At 30.5% G+C, this 14,894-nt stretch overlaps 1 protein-coding gene across 1 annotated transcript; it reads right to left on the reverse strand.

The window, feature by feature from the left end:
* Window positions 1–9,490: 9,490 nt before the first annotated feature.
* Window positions 9,491–14,293, reverse strand: LOC123668070. The gene is made up of 6 exons (XM_045601864.1): window positions 14,252–14,293; window positions 13,306–13,368; window positions 12,887–13,066; window positions 11,449–11,490; window positions 10,458–10,635; window positions 9,491–9,633 (listed from the first exon to the last, which is right to left on the reverse strand). The coding sequence occupies exons 1-6, from the start codon at window positions 14,261–14,263 to the stop codon at window positions 9,491–9,493; spliced, it is 618 nt and encodes a 205-aa protein (XP_045457820.1). The 5' UTR covers window positions 14,264–14,293.
* Window positions 14,294–14,894: the final 601 nt, after the last annotated feature.

A 14,894-nucleotide genomic window follows, 5' to 3' on the forward strand; every position in this document is an offset into this window, starting at 1 on the left:
AAAATGGTTGTATACAACCGAGTGGCATTAAAATAAGGCACATATACATTGTCATTTATAAGCTATTAGCAGCAGTTAGCAAGATAGGATTTTAATAGCAAGACTGTTCTTCTATTTTTTTTATATGTAGATTATAAATGGTACATATTACATGCACTGCATACTATTTATCAGCAATATACATATCAGTCAAATAGGAGCAGTAATTTAAGTTCAATTGTAAGCCTATCTTGCACTGTTTCTACTTAACTGATGCTGTGTATATCATTACATAGTATAAAACAAAGTTGCTTCCCGCTGTCTGTATGCTTAGATCTTTAAAACTACGCAACGGATTTTGAAGCGGTTTTCTTTAGTAAATAGAGTGATTTCAGAGGAAGGTATATATATATAATACGTGCATAATATAGTAGATGAGCACTGATAGTTTTTGCAACCGTGCGAAGACGGGGCGGGTCGCTATATAATGGCATGTAGTGTATGTGGGGTGGGTCGCTAGTATCTATAAATGGTATTTAGTGTATGTGGTATAACTTCATGCCTCTCGCGTGTATCCACCTGAATATGTATTACCTATTAATTGATTTTTAATTAGCATTTGAATATTTCTAACCGAAATATCTTTAATTGTGTTTCACATCACAGATTTAAAAACCTTTTTTAAATGTAAAAAATATATAAATATACTTTTAACATTTATATGAATATTTAAGAATGTTTTGTGAACCGAATTATATTTTTTTATGAAACAAATTTATTGTTTTCTATCAGAAGTTTTATAAATATTTTTATTTACACTTCAAATTTTAACGTTTTATGAGGTACTGTATTATGTGACTTTTCGAAGTTACAGACGTGAAAATTCAACATAAAAACGCAACTTTGTTTGAACTCTTAGTCAGATATTTTGCATAAATGTTGTAACTTTCTAATGGTAACAGAATCATTAAAACAGCATTTTCATCCTTTTCCATTTATCAGCTACACAAATAAACGGAAAAAGCAACTATATTTTTTGTAATACTTTTATTTTTGAAATCTGAAGGAACCAATAAAATTGTTTTTAAAAGAAGCCTATTGGTACAAAACTATTTATTATCTGTATTAGTCTTGCAATACTTTCGTGACAGATCTTCCAACCTTGCCTTTATAATAAATTTTATTATTGTTATTTTAAATACTGTTATGAATAAATAAGGTATTTATAATTGAACTATGGTTTACGTCCTAAATATAAAAAAGTAATATTAATACTTTTTTATATTTAGGAATAATTTTTTTTTCCCATATAAAGCAAAGTATAATTTATAGAAAGAATTATATATTAAAAAATCTTTATTATAATCAAGTGTCATCCTCTAAAAAAAAAAAAAAGTATTTCAAATTGATTGTGTGAATGAAAAGTATTATATATATATGTATATATATAAAGAGACAGAGTGTGAAGTTATAGTAATTAAAACGTAGCAGCTCAAACTATACCTCAAATATATTAAATTTTATAAAAAAAATATAATATAAAATAATATTACGCATAGCATTGACAATATCAAAAACGTTAATTTTAATAATATTTTTACATATAGCAACATTATTAAAAGAATCGCAGATAAACTTTTTAGTACATAATTCTGTAAATTTGTATTCAACTTTTAATCTGAACTAGAATATATTTACATAAATAGATATGCCGAAATTTCTTTAATGTAATATTATACGATAAAAAATAACGATTAAATTATTATTTTAAACTCGTTACAAAAAGAAAACAATACTTAATATATGTATCAAACAGATAGTGAAATTATTCGATTAAAATCTATAAAAAATACAACGACATTTTTATTATAAATGATTCATACGACTAGCAACTATTAATAAACAAATTTTAATAATCTATATAAATAAAAATCAATGTTGCTAAGCGCATAACTCGAGAATGGCTCGACCTATTTTTTTGTATGTTCCTTAGGGCCCACGGTAGGTTTTAATACAAAAAAAAAAAGAAAAAAATAATTAAATATGTAATATTAACTTTTGACAGAACAGTCTGTCCGGGCAGCTAGTTAATAATAAATTTGTTGTAAACGATTTGAAGCCACTCTTGACTAATTAAGTTGTAGTAAATTCAATTGCCTGTTGATAAGTAATATAAATAATGTCTTAAAAAATATAAAAATAAAAATAATTATAATTTACGTTGGACAAAAAAAAAAAAAAAATGCAGGTCATCACAGACTAATAATATGAAAAACAATTTTAATTGATTTGAAACAACATTGAAGCGAAACTAACAACTTACAATCAACTCAGAGATAGGAACGCGATGGAATATTATGTATTTTTGCATACATACGACCTATATATGTATCACTTCACATGATTCTTACGCAATGGAAAAAATGTCATAAAACATGGACAAATGCAGACCAAATTCTCATACCGAGTTATAAGAATCTATCAGATCTCATAGACTCTCATAATCTTATATGAGAATATGGTTTGCATTTGTCCATGTTTTATGAGTTTTTTTCCATAGGATACGTTTTAAGACAAACTAATAACAAATAGTTTATTTTATGTTTAAGTAGAAAATATATCGTTTATGTGTATATGTAGTTATTTTTTTTTTTTTAATATACGTTATTTTAGTGTAGATTATATTTACATTTAGTTTACGCCTTACGCACTTGAATATACATATATACTGCCATTATTTAAGAAATAAGTCTTATAATATTAATAAATTAAAAATTATAAATAAATATTTTTTATACTAATGCACAAAAAAACATAATATATATATATTTATATTTTATGGTCTCCGTTTGTCAAAGAAAAATATTAAATTGATTTAAAAAAATATATTTTTTTTTAAATTTCACATTGATAGTGCCATAAATATTTGCTATTTCGTAAATTAGGAATAAAATGTGTTCTATATTAAAATTGTTTTATTTATTAATGCCAATCGCAATTATCATTCATTTCATTTTAATTGACGACAAAATGGCGGCAAGATACAAGCGGTTTTAAATAAGGCTTAATTTAATTTGAGTTTTTACTTTTTTAATCAGATTAATTTTTTTTAAATCATTAGTTACATTTGGATATAGCATATGAAGGGCCGGAGGAAAAAAGTTGCTGAGTAACTTTAAGGAAACAAATTGTAAGTTTTGTTAGGAAAACATAACTTTCCTAACATAACTTTGGTAACATAAATTGGTCTCTTAGGAAAAATTGGGTTGAAATTTTTTTCACGTGTCTATTACACCCACTGAACCATTTGTAAGAACGCAGTAAGGAGTTGAATACTTGATATAAATCCAACCACAGTATAAATCGTCCTTATTCTTATACTATTTTCTAACCGGCTCTTAGGTGACTGGTTTTGTCACGGACTACGCCACATGATAAAATTCGTCAAGAGTTGTATCAATTAATCAAAAACTCTTTTTTCACTCAACTCGTTTTTGTTCCTAGCCCTTTACATGCTTTTGTCTCAGAACCAGTTTTGTTAAAGATTCTATTGTAGTTTCCTTAAAACTTTTAGTTCCTTTGGAAGTAGCGTCTTCTAATGTAGTTATATAGTCTTTTGTAACTCTTGGTCTTACTTATATCATGTGGCTTGATAGAAGATTTATAATTACTAGATTTAAATGTAAATCTTGTTTTTTTGGAAGAGTCCTAATTGGTAAACAAACCGCTGTCAATCGTAATTCACGTTTTTTCCGCATTTATCACTCACTTTCACAACATATTAGCTTACGGACATTTGTAAAACTCCATTTACTATTTATTTCACTAAAAACAAATATCAATTTATGATTTTAAACACATAAAAACTACAAAATACGAATTCCGAGAGTACAGATAACTAATATTTTCGAATATGACATTTCAATATCTTTTTTTATAAGGCAAATAGGGATGTGGTCATAATATTTTTAGAAGTGAATGAGTATAAGTGAATGAACAGCATGAGCGATAAAATAGGCCATGTTCTTTAACTATATTTTAAAATTTCACGAATTATAACTTGTTAAATAATATTACAGTAAAGCGATTTGTTATTTATTTGTATTTTGTTATTAATTGTTTTTTTTTTTTTCTTCTTTTTTTATGTTGAGCGCACAAAAAAAATGCTTACAAAATATTGCAAATGTCAATCATTTATGGTAAAGTGTTCATTCTAAAGGTTTTATTTTATATTATGAATATTTCTGAATATCAATTTCATCCTGAACATTTTTAATGCTATCCCATATAATATTAAAGTATACCACATAGCAACGGCATAAACGTTTACCGTAGTTCACAGGAAAAAAATTTGAGACTTTAGAATGAGACTTAAGATTACCCAATGAGAGCTTCGTGGAGTACAATGTTATTAGTCCTTTTTTTAGATGTTAGAGAGAGTGTGCCGCCGGCGCAAGGTTTTTTATTCATAGTAAATACAAATAATGTGACAATAATATTAATAGGGTCGACTTTTTTTAGACACAGGCGGCCCCTTTATTTTGTTGTAAATTTTATTTTTGGCTTTTTTTTTACCGACCATATCACATAAACGAAATATATAGGGGACTGTCCACTTTGTATGGGGGTTTCGGCCCCGAGTGGACAGTCACTGAGAATAATAATTATATATTAAGTTAGTAGTACTAACAAGTATGAATTAGAAAAATGATATAGTTTTGTATCCAGGTGTTTCATTTTTTGTTTTTTTTTGTGGATAATTACAAGAAGGTTTCTGAAATAAAAAATCATTGTTTTGTTATTTTTGTTTTACTAATCGGATTCGTACGTTAACAGAATGTTATCTAAAAACTAGGCAGGTAGATTTATAAAATCTTGAAACCTTTTTCAGCCCAAAAACCAAATAATTTCATGACATGGCCACAACAACCTACTGTCCGTCGACCAACCATGCAGTTGCAATAATATTTTTTTATGGCTTCTCTGCCTGACCTTTATTGTTTACATATAAAATAAATACAAAATAGAATTTCCTACTTATGAATATGCCTACTGTGTATTTTACGTCGCAGTAGTGATGAATTCTCGGTTGACGGAAAACCTTACAGTAGGTTGCTATATCACTATGAAAGCAATATGGAAGTCAAATGAACGTATGAAGCAAAAGTCTGTAGTTTAGGGTTGCCATAATAAATAATATTTTCAATAAACAAATAAATCGATTAAATCGATAATCGAATTTAATATAATTAATTGCTTGCTTTTTATTTAGTCAATAACAATGTTTCTAAAATAGTTTATTTTTCACCAAAGTTAAATGTTTTTTTACTAAATACACTTTTATAGACTTTTTTTAGACTTTTTTCTTATTAATTCAACTATTCTTTTCTTCTAACCTGGGTCAGTAATAATTTTAGACAACGCACCGTACCACTCGAGACTAGCTGTCAAAGTGCCTAACATGAGTTGGCGGAAGGCAGACATACAAGCGTGGTTGTTAGAAAATGATTTTAATTACGATGAAAACGAAATAAAAGCTGAGCTTTTAAAAAAAATTAATAAAGATGATTATAACAAAAAAGTTATTGACGAAATGGCAGCCCGCAAAAATATAATAGTCTTACGTCTTCCGCCCTACCATTGCGAGTTAAACCCGATAGAACTCATATGGGCACAAGTAAAAGGTTATATAGGCAAAAATAATAAAAGTTTCAAAATGGCAGAAGTCAAGGAGCTTTTAAAAGAAGGCTTAAATCAAATAAGTGCGGTGTCGTGGAAAAAAATGTCGAACATATAAAAGAAGAAGATAAAATGATGCAGCTTGACGGAATCATGGATGCTGCATCAGAATCCCCAGGTTTCAATATCCACGTCTCTGAAGAGTCTTGCGATTCATTAGGAAGTATGGACAGTTATTAGAAAATAAAGTAAATAAATTTCTTATTGGCGTTTTATTTTGTATTTCAATATTTTACTTTACTATTGTAATGAATGAATCAGTACGTATTTTTTTTATTATCTATTCTAGTCAAAGAGCAACTAATTTCTAACAGGTTATTTATATTTAAGAAATATAAATTTGTTTATATAAAGATGTTCGATTTTTTTTTTTCGTAATTTTATACCTTTACTAATTATTAACAAAATTATTTAATATATTATTAGTTTTTGAAATAATTTCAGCAATATGGTATCATTAAATATTTCGATGTAAAATTAATTTTACTTTGTCTATGGCTTATTGATATTGTTCATTCATTTGCTCTTTGTGTCACTTCACTAAGCTACACTATACTCTAATTGTCTGTGGTCATAAGTACGCCATATTTGTTTACCAATTAGGACAATTCCAAAAAAACAGACCTTATATAGGTGTTCTGCGGTACTCTATGGATAATCTTAATATATATAAATTACGCGTTACGTTGTTTGTCCGCGATGGACTTCTAAACTACTTAACCGATTTTAATCAAATTTGCACACCGTGTGCAGTTTGATCCAACTTGAAAGATAGGCTATATTTTATTTCGATATAAATATTTATTATACTCATAAAAAAATATTGCGGTATGAAGTTCGCCAGGCCAGCAGATCATAAATTTTATAGCCTCTCATAATTCGGTATATAACTTGGGCTGCATTTGTCCATGTTTTTATGAGCTTTATGAGATTTTGTCCAAATGTGTGTGTGTTTAATATGTCAGCATGAGCAGTCTCTAAGAGCGTAGTAGTTTCAGCGTTTATCTTATAAATTCCTTTTTCACATCAGTTATAAAATCTGTCGCGTTATCAATAGTAAATTCAGTTGTTTTATCATTATTAAGTATATTTTCAGTGGTGATATCGAAGTTTGAAGAATCTTTAACGTCATCAGACTCAGTTGATACTACTGGAGAATCATTTAAAGTTTGTATGGTTTCTGTTACATTATCAATTATAGATTCAGGTATTTCTATTGTTGTGTTGTTTTTAGATATATCTTCAGTTGTAACATCTATAGTTGTAGAAGTTTTTACATCATCAATTTCTTTTGACTCGTTGATCTCTGTTGTATTGTTGATTATAGAATCAATTGAATCCGTAATTGTATTATTCTTTGGTATGTTTTCAGTTGTAACATCTACAGCTGTAGGAGATTTCGTATTGTCAATTTCTTTTGACGATTCTGTTGAATTATCAACTTTTGTTGTATTATTGACTATAGAATCAATTGAATCTGTTATTGTATTATTTTTTGGTAGGCTTTCAGTTGTAACATCTATAGCTGAAGAAGATTTTATATCATCAATTTCTGTGGACGATTCTGTCAGAGAATTATTTAAAAGAGTTGTTACACTACTAGTAGATTTTGTTGTAATATTAACTATGGAACTAATCGATTCTGTTGTTGTACTATTTTTTGGTATACTTTCAGTCGTAACAACTGGAGTTGTAGCATCTATAATTGTAGATGTTTGTATATCAGATGTTGTGGTCAATTCTGTTGGAGAATTAGTTACAGGAGTTGTTGTACCAGTAGATGTTGTAATTCCAATCGTAGATTCAGTTGCTATTTCTTTCTCACTAGATGATGTTTCATTAGATTCCATTGTAGTTGTAAATACTTGCGTAGTACTAGTAGTAGTATTACTGTTATGTAAATAAGTGTTATTGCGATGTGGTAAATTATCCAATGTTTTGTTTGGATAAAATATAAATATGTTTATTACGTGACCGTTCCCTACGCGGTTTTCGTAAATATTGTGAGCTTTGATGTCAATAGATGATTTTTCACTTTTTTTTCTATCATTGATCGTTTCATTTGCATTGGCTCCTACATTATCAGGCCTTTTGTTATTATTCTTTTTAAAATTTTTGTCACTAGTATGTATGTTGTTATTCATTTTACTTTTTTCAATGTCCTTTATTTCTTTGTTCTCATTTTCCGATTTTTCGTTCAGTTTATTCTTTAACGTTTTCTCAATATGCTGTAATAAAAATAAGTGTACTATTTTCGAACATTTCTTATAATTTTTTTATTTGTTTATTAAAATTGTGATTACTTTACCTCATTTATTAATTTCTCGTTTTTTGTAAACCAAATAGATGACAAATTTTGAAGCGTGTCCTGAAAGTTAAAAAAGTTTATTTTTACTCCATTAGTTTATAATTTAGAAACAGAATTTATGGATATACTCATATTAATGAAAATATACTAAAATAATAACCAATTTAAAAAATAAGTTAAATTTAAACCTAATTTTACTATACTGTTACAGTCTACATGTGTCGTAATTGATACTTCTATTAATAAAAAGAATAAGTAGATCTTAATCTACCTTCGCTTAGCTAGTGCATATTGGTGGACTTATAACTTTTTTCTTTTTCATCATTTTACCTATTTTATGAAGCTTCTACCCGCGCCTTCGCTTGCATTGATTTTTTTTTAATAAAAAGTATTCTATGTTACTTTTAGTACTTCTAAGAATGTGTACCAAGTTTCATGATAATCGGTTTACTGGTTTTTGCGTAAAAGCGTAACAAACAAACTTACATTCACATTTATAATATTATATTAATGATTTTTGCTACGTGCACATTGCTCATGATTTTATTATTCTTTATTAAAAGGTTTGTGGAGATAACAAATCTAATATATTACCATTATTCATGGCATTTTCGTCAAATAGCTCATTCGCTAAAAACAAATATTTATTTCCGCTCTGGATGTCTATCATTGTAGGTCTATTCACCGTGTCTCGTAAAGCATGTTTAGCTGTTAGTCCCGGTTGTAATACTCATAGTAGGAAATATATATCCCCCCAACCTGCAGTGGAGCATCGTTATAGCTGAAGACCTAATCTCCTATAGGCAAAAAGAGGCCTACGCCCAGCAGTGAGATGCTAAATGCTGAATGAAGGAAAGGAGAGGAGAAAAGAAGAGAAGAGAAGTTACCTCCTTCAATAGTTCGTCCAAAATTAATTTTGGAAGTTCTGCATTACTGTAGTTATTTAGTTGTTTTGTTGTTTTCAATGTGTCTGTTGCTTCTGTCAATTCTGTTGTACTTGAAAGCACTGTTGTTATTTCTTTTTCGCTTTCTGTTGTTGTTGGGAAACTTGTTGTTTGTATTACGGTAGTGTTAAGTGAATCGTTTGTGAACGGTGATACGGTAGTTGTCGGTTCGTTTGATGTTAATGTTGTAGCTGTTTGTAAATTGCTTGTAGTCGGTACTGTAATAATTGTAGTTAAATTATTTTCTGAGGCTAATGTACTTGAAGTTGAAGTGATTGTGATTGGTAATGCAGTGGTAAGTGAATCGGCTGTAGGTAATTCTGTGGTTGTCGTTGGTAAATTAGTTGTAGTTTGTATAAAAGTAGTTGAAGGCACATCTGTTGTGGTACTTGTAGGTAGAATTATAGAAGATGCGTCTGTGGTAGTTGAAGGTAAATGTGTTGTACTTGTTATAGGCAAACTGGTTGTAGTTTGTATTGAAGTTGTTATAGGTTCATCTGTGGTGGTACTTGTAGGTAAATTAGTTGTAGTTGGTGTTGAAGTTGTAGGCGGATTTGTGGTTGTAGGTACGTTTGTCGTGAAAGGTGTCGAGGTTACTGTAGGTAAATTGGTAGTAGTCGGTACTTCCGTTGTCGTGGTTAAAAGCGTTGTAGTTAATGGCCTCTGTAAATATTAATAAAATGATTAGAGTATCTTACACAAAATGCTGTAATTAATATTTAACTGTATTGATTAAAAAAATTCGATGTAAGCAATTATGAAGACATCCCTTAAAATGTTTATATATTTTCTTTTCTATCATTTGTCTTTGATGAAGATTAAAAAATAAATAAATCAACTCGTGATGTCGAACGTGATCATATTGAACGTAAACTTATTTACATTTAGTCTAGACGACACTACATAAAAAAATTAAGTATTTGTTACATTTGTTGATTTTTAGGACTTAAGTATAAATAGTAATATTTTAATAAGTGTAAATTTATATAAGATGTACCGTGATATTAATTTAGCCTTCGTTTCTGCCTTTTGGCGTTTGCCAATTCGTTTTTAGTTTTATAGTGTTACTAGCTGACCCCGCATACGTTGTTTTCCCATATATGTTAATTCCCCCACCTTATAACTTAGGGGTATGAAAAATAGATGTTGGCCGATTCTCAGAGCTATCCGATATGCACACAAAATTCCATAAAAATCTGTCCAGCCGTTTTGAAGGAGTATGGTAAGTAGCATTGTGACACGAGAATTTTATACAGGTTTCCGGTAATTAATGGATAATAGATTTATTATTTTTTTATTTTTTTCTGAGTTGGCCCCGTGCCTCCCCCCCCCCCACACAAGCACCTGCGGGATTATCCATTAATTACCGGACGCTCTGTATATAAGATTAAAAGTCAATCAGTACACATTCAAAGTTCTTACTTGTGTTGTGGATCCGCCAGTAAATATTTTGCGTATTGTGCTTAGTAGGTTCCTAATTTTATTACGTATTTTAGTGATACCACTAGTAATAAATCGTGGTACAGCACTTTTCCCTCTGTTTCCATTAGTTTTACTAATTTCTCTTCTATATTTTTCTTCCTTGATCTTTTCTTTGTTATCTTCTAATTGTTGGTTTTGGTCGTCTTTGTTGCGAGAAAGTGTTTTTTGTTGTTTACTTTTGTGCTGGAAATTTGATTTAAAATTCTATACTTAATACTTTTTAATTATTATTTTAAAATTTTCAAGACTATTTATTTAATTAAATATATTCATACTTTTTAAATTATGATTGACTATTGATCTCGTAGATACAGAAATAGGATAAAAAAATTGGGCTTAAGATGATATGAATTTAATGTTTCTAGCTGTTAAAGAAAGAGCATGTAAAGTAAACATTAGAAAGGATATTGGGGACTAAAGATAACTTAGTGGTATATCATTGCATAGATCTATATCCAGCGGTAAATTTGATGATAACATTTTTGATGATGATGGCTTGAAGGCTTTTAAGCTATTTACACTTTCACTTAAGTAGAACTTACTGCATTAACTTCCCATATTTCGTTGACTATAGTCACGCGATTTCTTGAACTTGGAATTACGAAATATCATCATCATCATTACAGCCCATTCAGTCCACTGCTGGACATAGGCCTCCACAAGTTTACGCCACAAAATAACGTGAACTCATGTGTTTTGCCCATAGTCACCACGCTGGGCAGGCGGGTTGGTGACCGCAGGGCTGGCTTTTGCACCAAAGACGCTGCTGCTTATCTTCGGCCTGTGTATTTCAAAGCCAACAGTTGGATGGTTATCTCGCCACTGGTCGGCTTTTTAAGTTCCAAGGTGGTAGCGAAACTGTGTTATCCCTTAGTCGGCTCTTACGACACCCACGGGAAGAGAGGGGGTAGCTATATTTTTTAGTACCATAGCCATGCAGTACGAAATATCTTGAATCTTAAAATAATAATCGTGGTAAATACGTATATGTCTTACCGTTGATATAAACCTCTTTGAGCGTATTGGGTTAGAGAGAAACTGAAAACAAAATATCACAATACAATTAATATAAATTGTTTATGAAATAGGTAATATATTATAGTATTTAAGGCTTAGTTTTAATTTAGTGGAATTTTTAAGTGATCTTAACTTATATGTATGTACAGAAAGTATATTGTTTTTTAACTATATGACCAGGACTGTCAGTCTGCAGGCTTACCTAATAAATCACCTATAGGGTAAGCGTAATGCATGATGTTTGACAAAAGGCGCAGGCAAATTAGAGCCGGTTGATGTTGTTAATTTTTAAATTATAATAAGCATAATTGTCAGGCAAACGAAGAAAAACCGACTTCAATTATATCGACAAGTAATACAACGTAGGTAGACGAAAAAATAGTCAAGTAAATACGCATTACCAAAGATCACTCCAAAAGTTGTTATCAGATCTCGATGAAATTTAAATGTGACTACATGATAAACATCGCCTTTCGATTAAATTAAAAATCATTAAAATCGCTACTCCCAGTAAAAAGTTATGTGGGTTTTCGACAGTTTCCCTCGATTTCTCTAGGATCCCATCATCATATCGTGGTTTCCTTATTACGGTACACCAGAGATATCTCCTTTAGTTCATAAATGACGAAGTTATCCCCGAACATAGATTAAAAAAAAAATATATTTATATATACGGTCAAATTGAGTAACCTCCTCGTTTTTTTGAAGTCGGTTAAAAAGTATAACCAATTTACTGATTTACATTACTGTCTTCTAACTTTGTTAAGAAGTGAAAATTCTTTAGAATCTTAGTGGTTTGAAAGTTGTTTGAATGAAAAACATAAATGTGCAAGAGAGAATGATCTCATTTTTTAGAATACAGTACTGCTCTAAACGCGTAAGCGACAAGTTTTACAAGGATTACGACCTATTTCACAAGACCGTGGTCATCGTCGATAGAACAAATCACGACGACCTACCCTCCTACGATTATAAAGTTGCATAAGACATTACTTAAACTGTTTTTCAGAAGTTTCAGTTCAACCGTGTGTAAATAGCACACATCCACTATTTTATAAAGAGGCGCAAACGAGTGAATGGAGCCAGTGATGTTAAATGACCATCGTCGCCGTTAAACATATTACCGGAATTTTTAAAAAGAGGCGCAAACGAATGAATGGAGTCAGTGATGTTAAATGACTATCGTCGCCGATAAACATGTTACCGGACTTTAGGGGATCATTAAATAATAATACTATTTGTGAAGTAAAACTTCTTTACGTACGACGAGGCGAACGGAAATTGAGAGGGAGATATAAGTTAGTGAAGATAGAAAGAGAGAGAGTTACGTTTCGTATGTTTTACTTCAGTCGTGTGCTCTAGCACACTCATTTTTTATTATTTTAAATTACTAAACTTTGTAATACGATTATCTTACATTTTTAATATCCGTTTTTCTCTGAATTTCGTAATTTGTAACGACATTGTTTTCATCAGAACCGTTTTTATCAATATCTTCATCGTTTGAACTTTCACCACTAAAATATTCATCACTTATTTCATTGGATATATCATGATTATCTGATATATTATCACTTATGTCTGTTCTGTCTTTTTCCTGAAAACAAAATTTGCTTGTGTATACAACCAGTGCAGTTTTTTTTTTATACAACTAGTTATTATTTTTAAGTTAAGTTATAAACCTATTCCTGCTCGTGCAGTACTGCATCTTGTGTCTAAATTACCGCTTTTATGTGACTTCTATGTAAAATATGTAGTTTTACATAGAATTGATATATAATTAATATATATATATATATATATATATATATATATATATATATTTACTTCACTTACCTCAAGTTTTAAGACGTGTGAGAAAGACGACTGAAGTCCAATCAGTAATATAATTAATTGAGCCTGAAAAGTGAAAGAAGAAAAATTATATTTTTTATTGATCACATACAATTTCTAAATTTATCTGGATAATTTTTAACGTTGACTTAATATTCAGCTAGCAGACCAACAGGGGGGGGGGGGGTACCAAAGCCTTACAACATCTAAATTATAACACGGCTTTGAAGTAGGAGTAAGGATTATTGAGGATTGTTGTGGCGCTGTGTCGACAGCAGGGCTTGATGTTTCACCTATAGGCGACGATAACCGCTCACCATAATGACCGAACGAATAGCAAACAATGCCATCATAGTGATATAAACATCTCGTGACAAACACCCGAAGTAACATTATCCGGATACAAGCCACACACACAGAATAATACGCCTGTAATATCCCACTACTGGGCATAGGCCTCTTTCCCCATGTAGGAGAAGGATCAGAGCTTAATCTACCACGCTGCTCCAATGCGGGTTGGCGGATATATTCCCTAGTATGAGTAACGATCGCTATCAGGTGTACATGATAACAACCGGGACCGACAGCTTAACGTGCTCTTCGAGGCACGGTGGGGAGACCCACAAGGACTGCACAAACACTCAGACCACGACAAATACCTGTATGGCCAATACAAATGTTTGTCATGTGCGAGGATCGAACCCGCAACCGTAGACACAAAATAATGCATACTAAGAAAAAAAAAACACACATGTCTACTATAATCACATATATATTATATCACCCACACTTATATTTATGACACCTAACTATATATCTAGAAACCCTAACGTGATATTTCATATCCTACTTTAATGAAAGAAAAAAAAAATTGTAGGTACCCAGAGATTATAGCATTTAAACAAACAAACACTTGACTTTTATTTTAATATATAATATAAAACATTACCTTAAACAACATTTCGCACTAACCACTGAACTCAAACAAACCGCTAAACTAATAGAAATGCCATTTAAATAGAATTCCTAATGAATATTTTATCTATTATCTGTAAATTATAATATAACCTTATTTGTGTTGTTTGATTTATTTATAAACTAGCTGTGCCCGCGACTCCTCCCGCTTGGATTTTAACAAAAAAGTTATTTTTCAGATCGCAGAGTTACAAAATAAATAAATTTCTAAAATAAAGGTAACCTTAGTTACTCCTTATTACATCAGCTATCTGCCAGTGAAAACCCCGTCAAAATCGGTGTAGCCTTTCAGAGATTAGCCGGAACAAACAGACAGACAGACAGACAGACAAAAATTGTAAACAATGTTTTTTTGGAATTTGTACCGTATATGCATGCATCCACATGCATTTAGTAAAAACTGATTATTTTAATATTACAAACAGACACTCCAATTTTATTTATTTGTACAAATTATTAGCGTATTGAGGTAGACACACAAATATCTTGTTCAAATTTTTGAGCCGCCAAAGTGGGGAAGTACCTCGAGTGATGTGCTCCTGTGGTGTGATAGTCAGGCATCTGGGGAGGGTCGTGAATGACCGATTTACATCTTATGATTTAAGATCTGTCTCTTA

Source organism: Melitaea cinxia, chromosome 30, assembly GCF_905220565.1.
Source record: "Melitaea cinxia chromosome 30, ilMelCinx1.1, whole genome shotgun sequence".
In the NCBI taxonomy this organism is placed as follows: Eukaryota; Metazoa; Arthropoda; class Insecta; order Lepidoptera; family Nymphalidae; genus Melitaea; species Melitaea cinxia.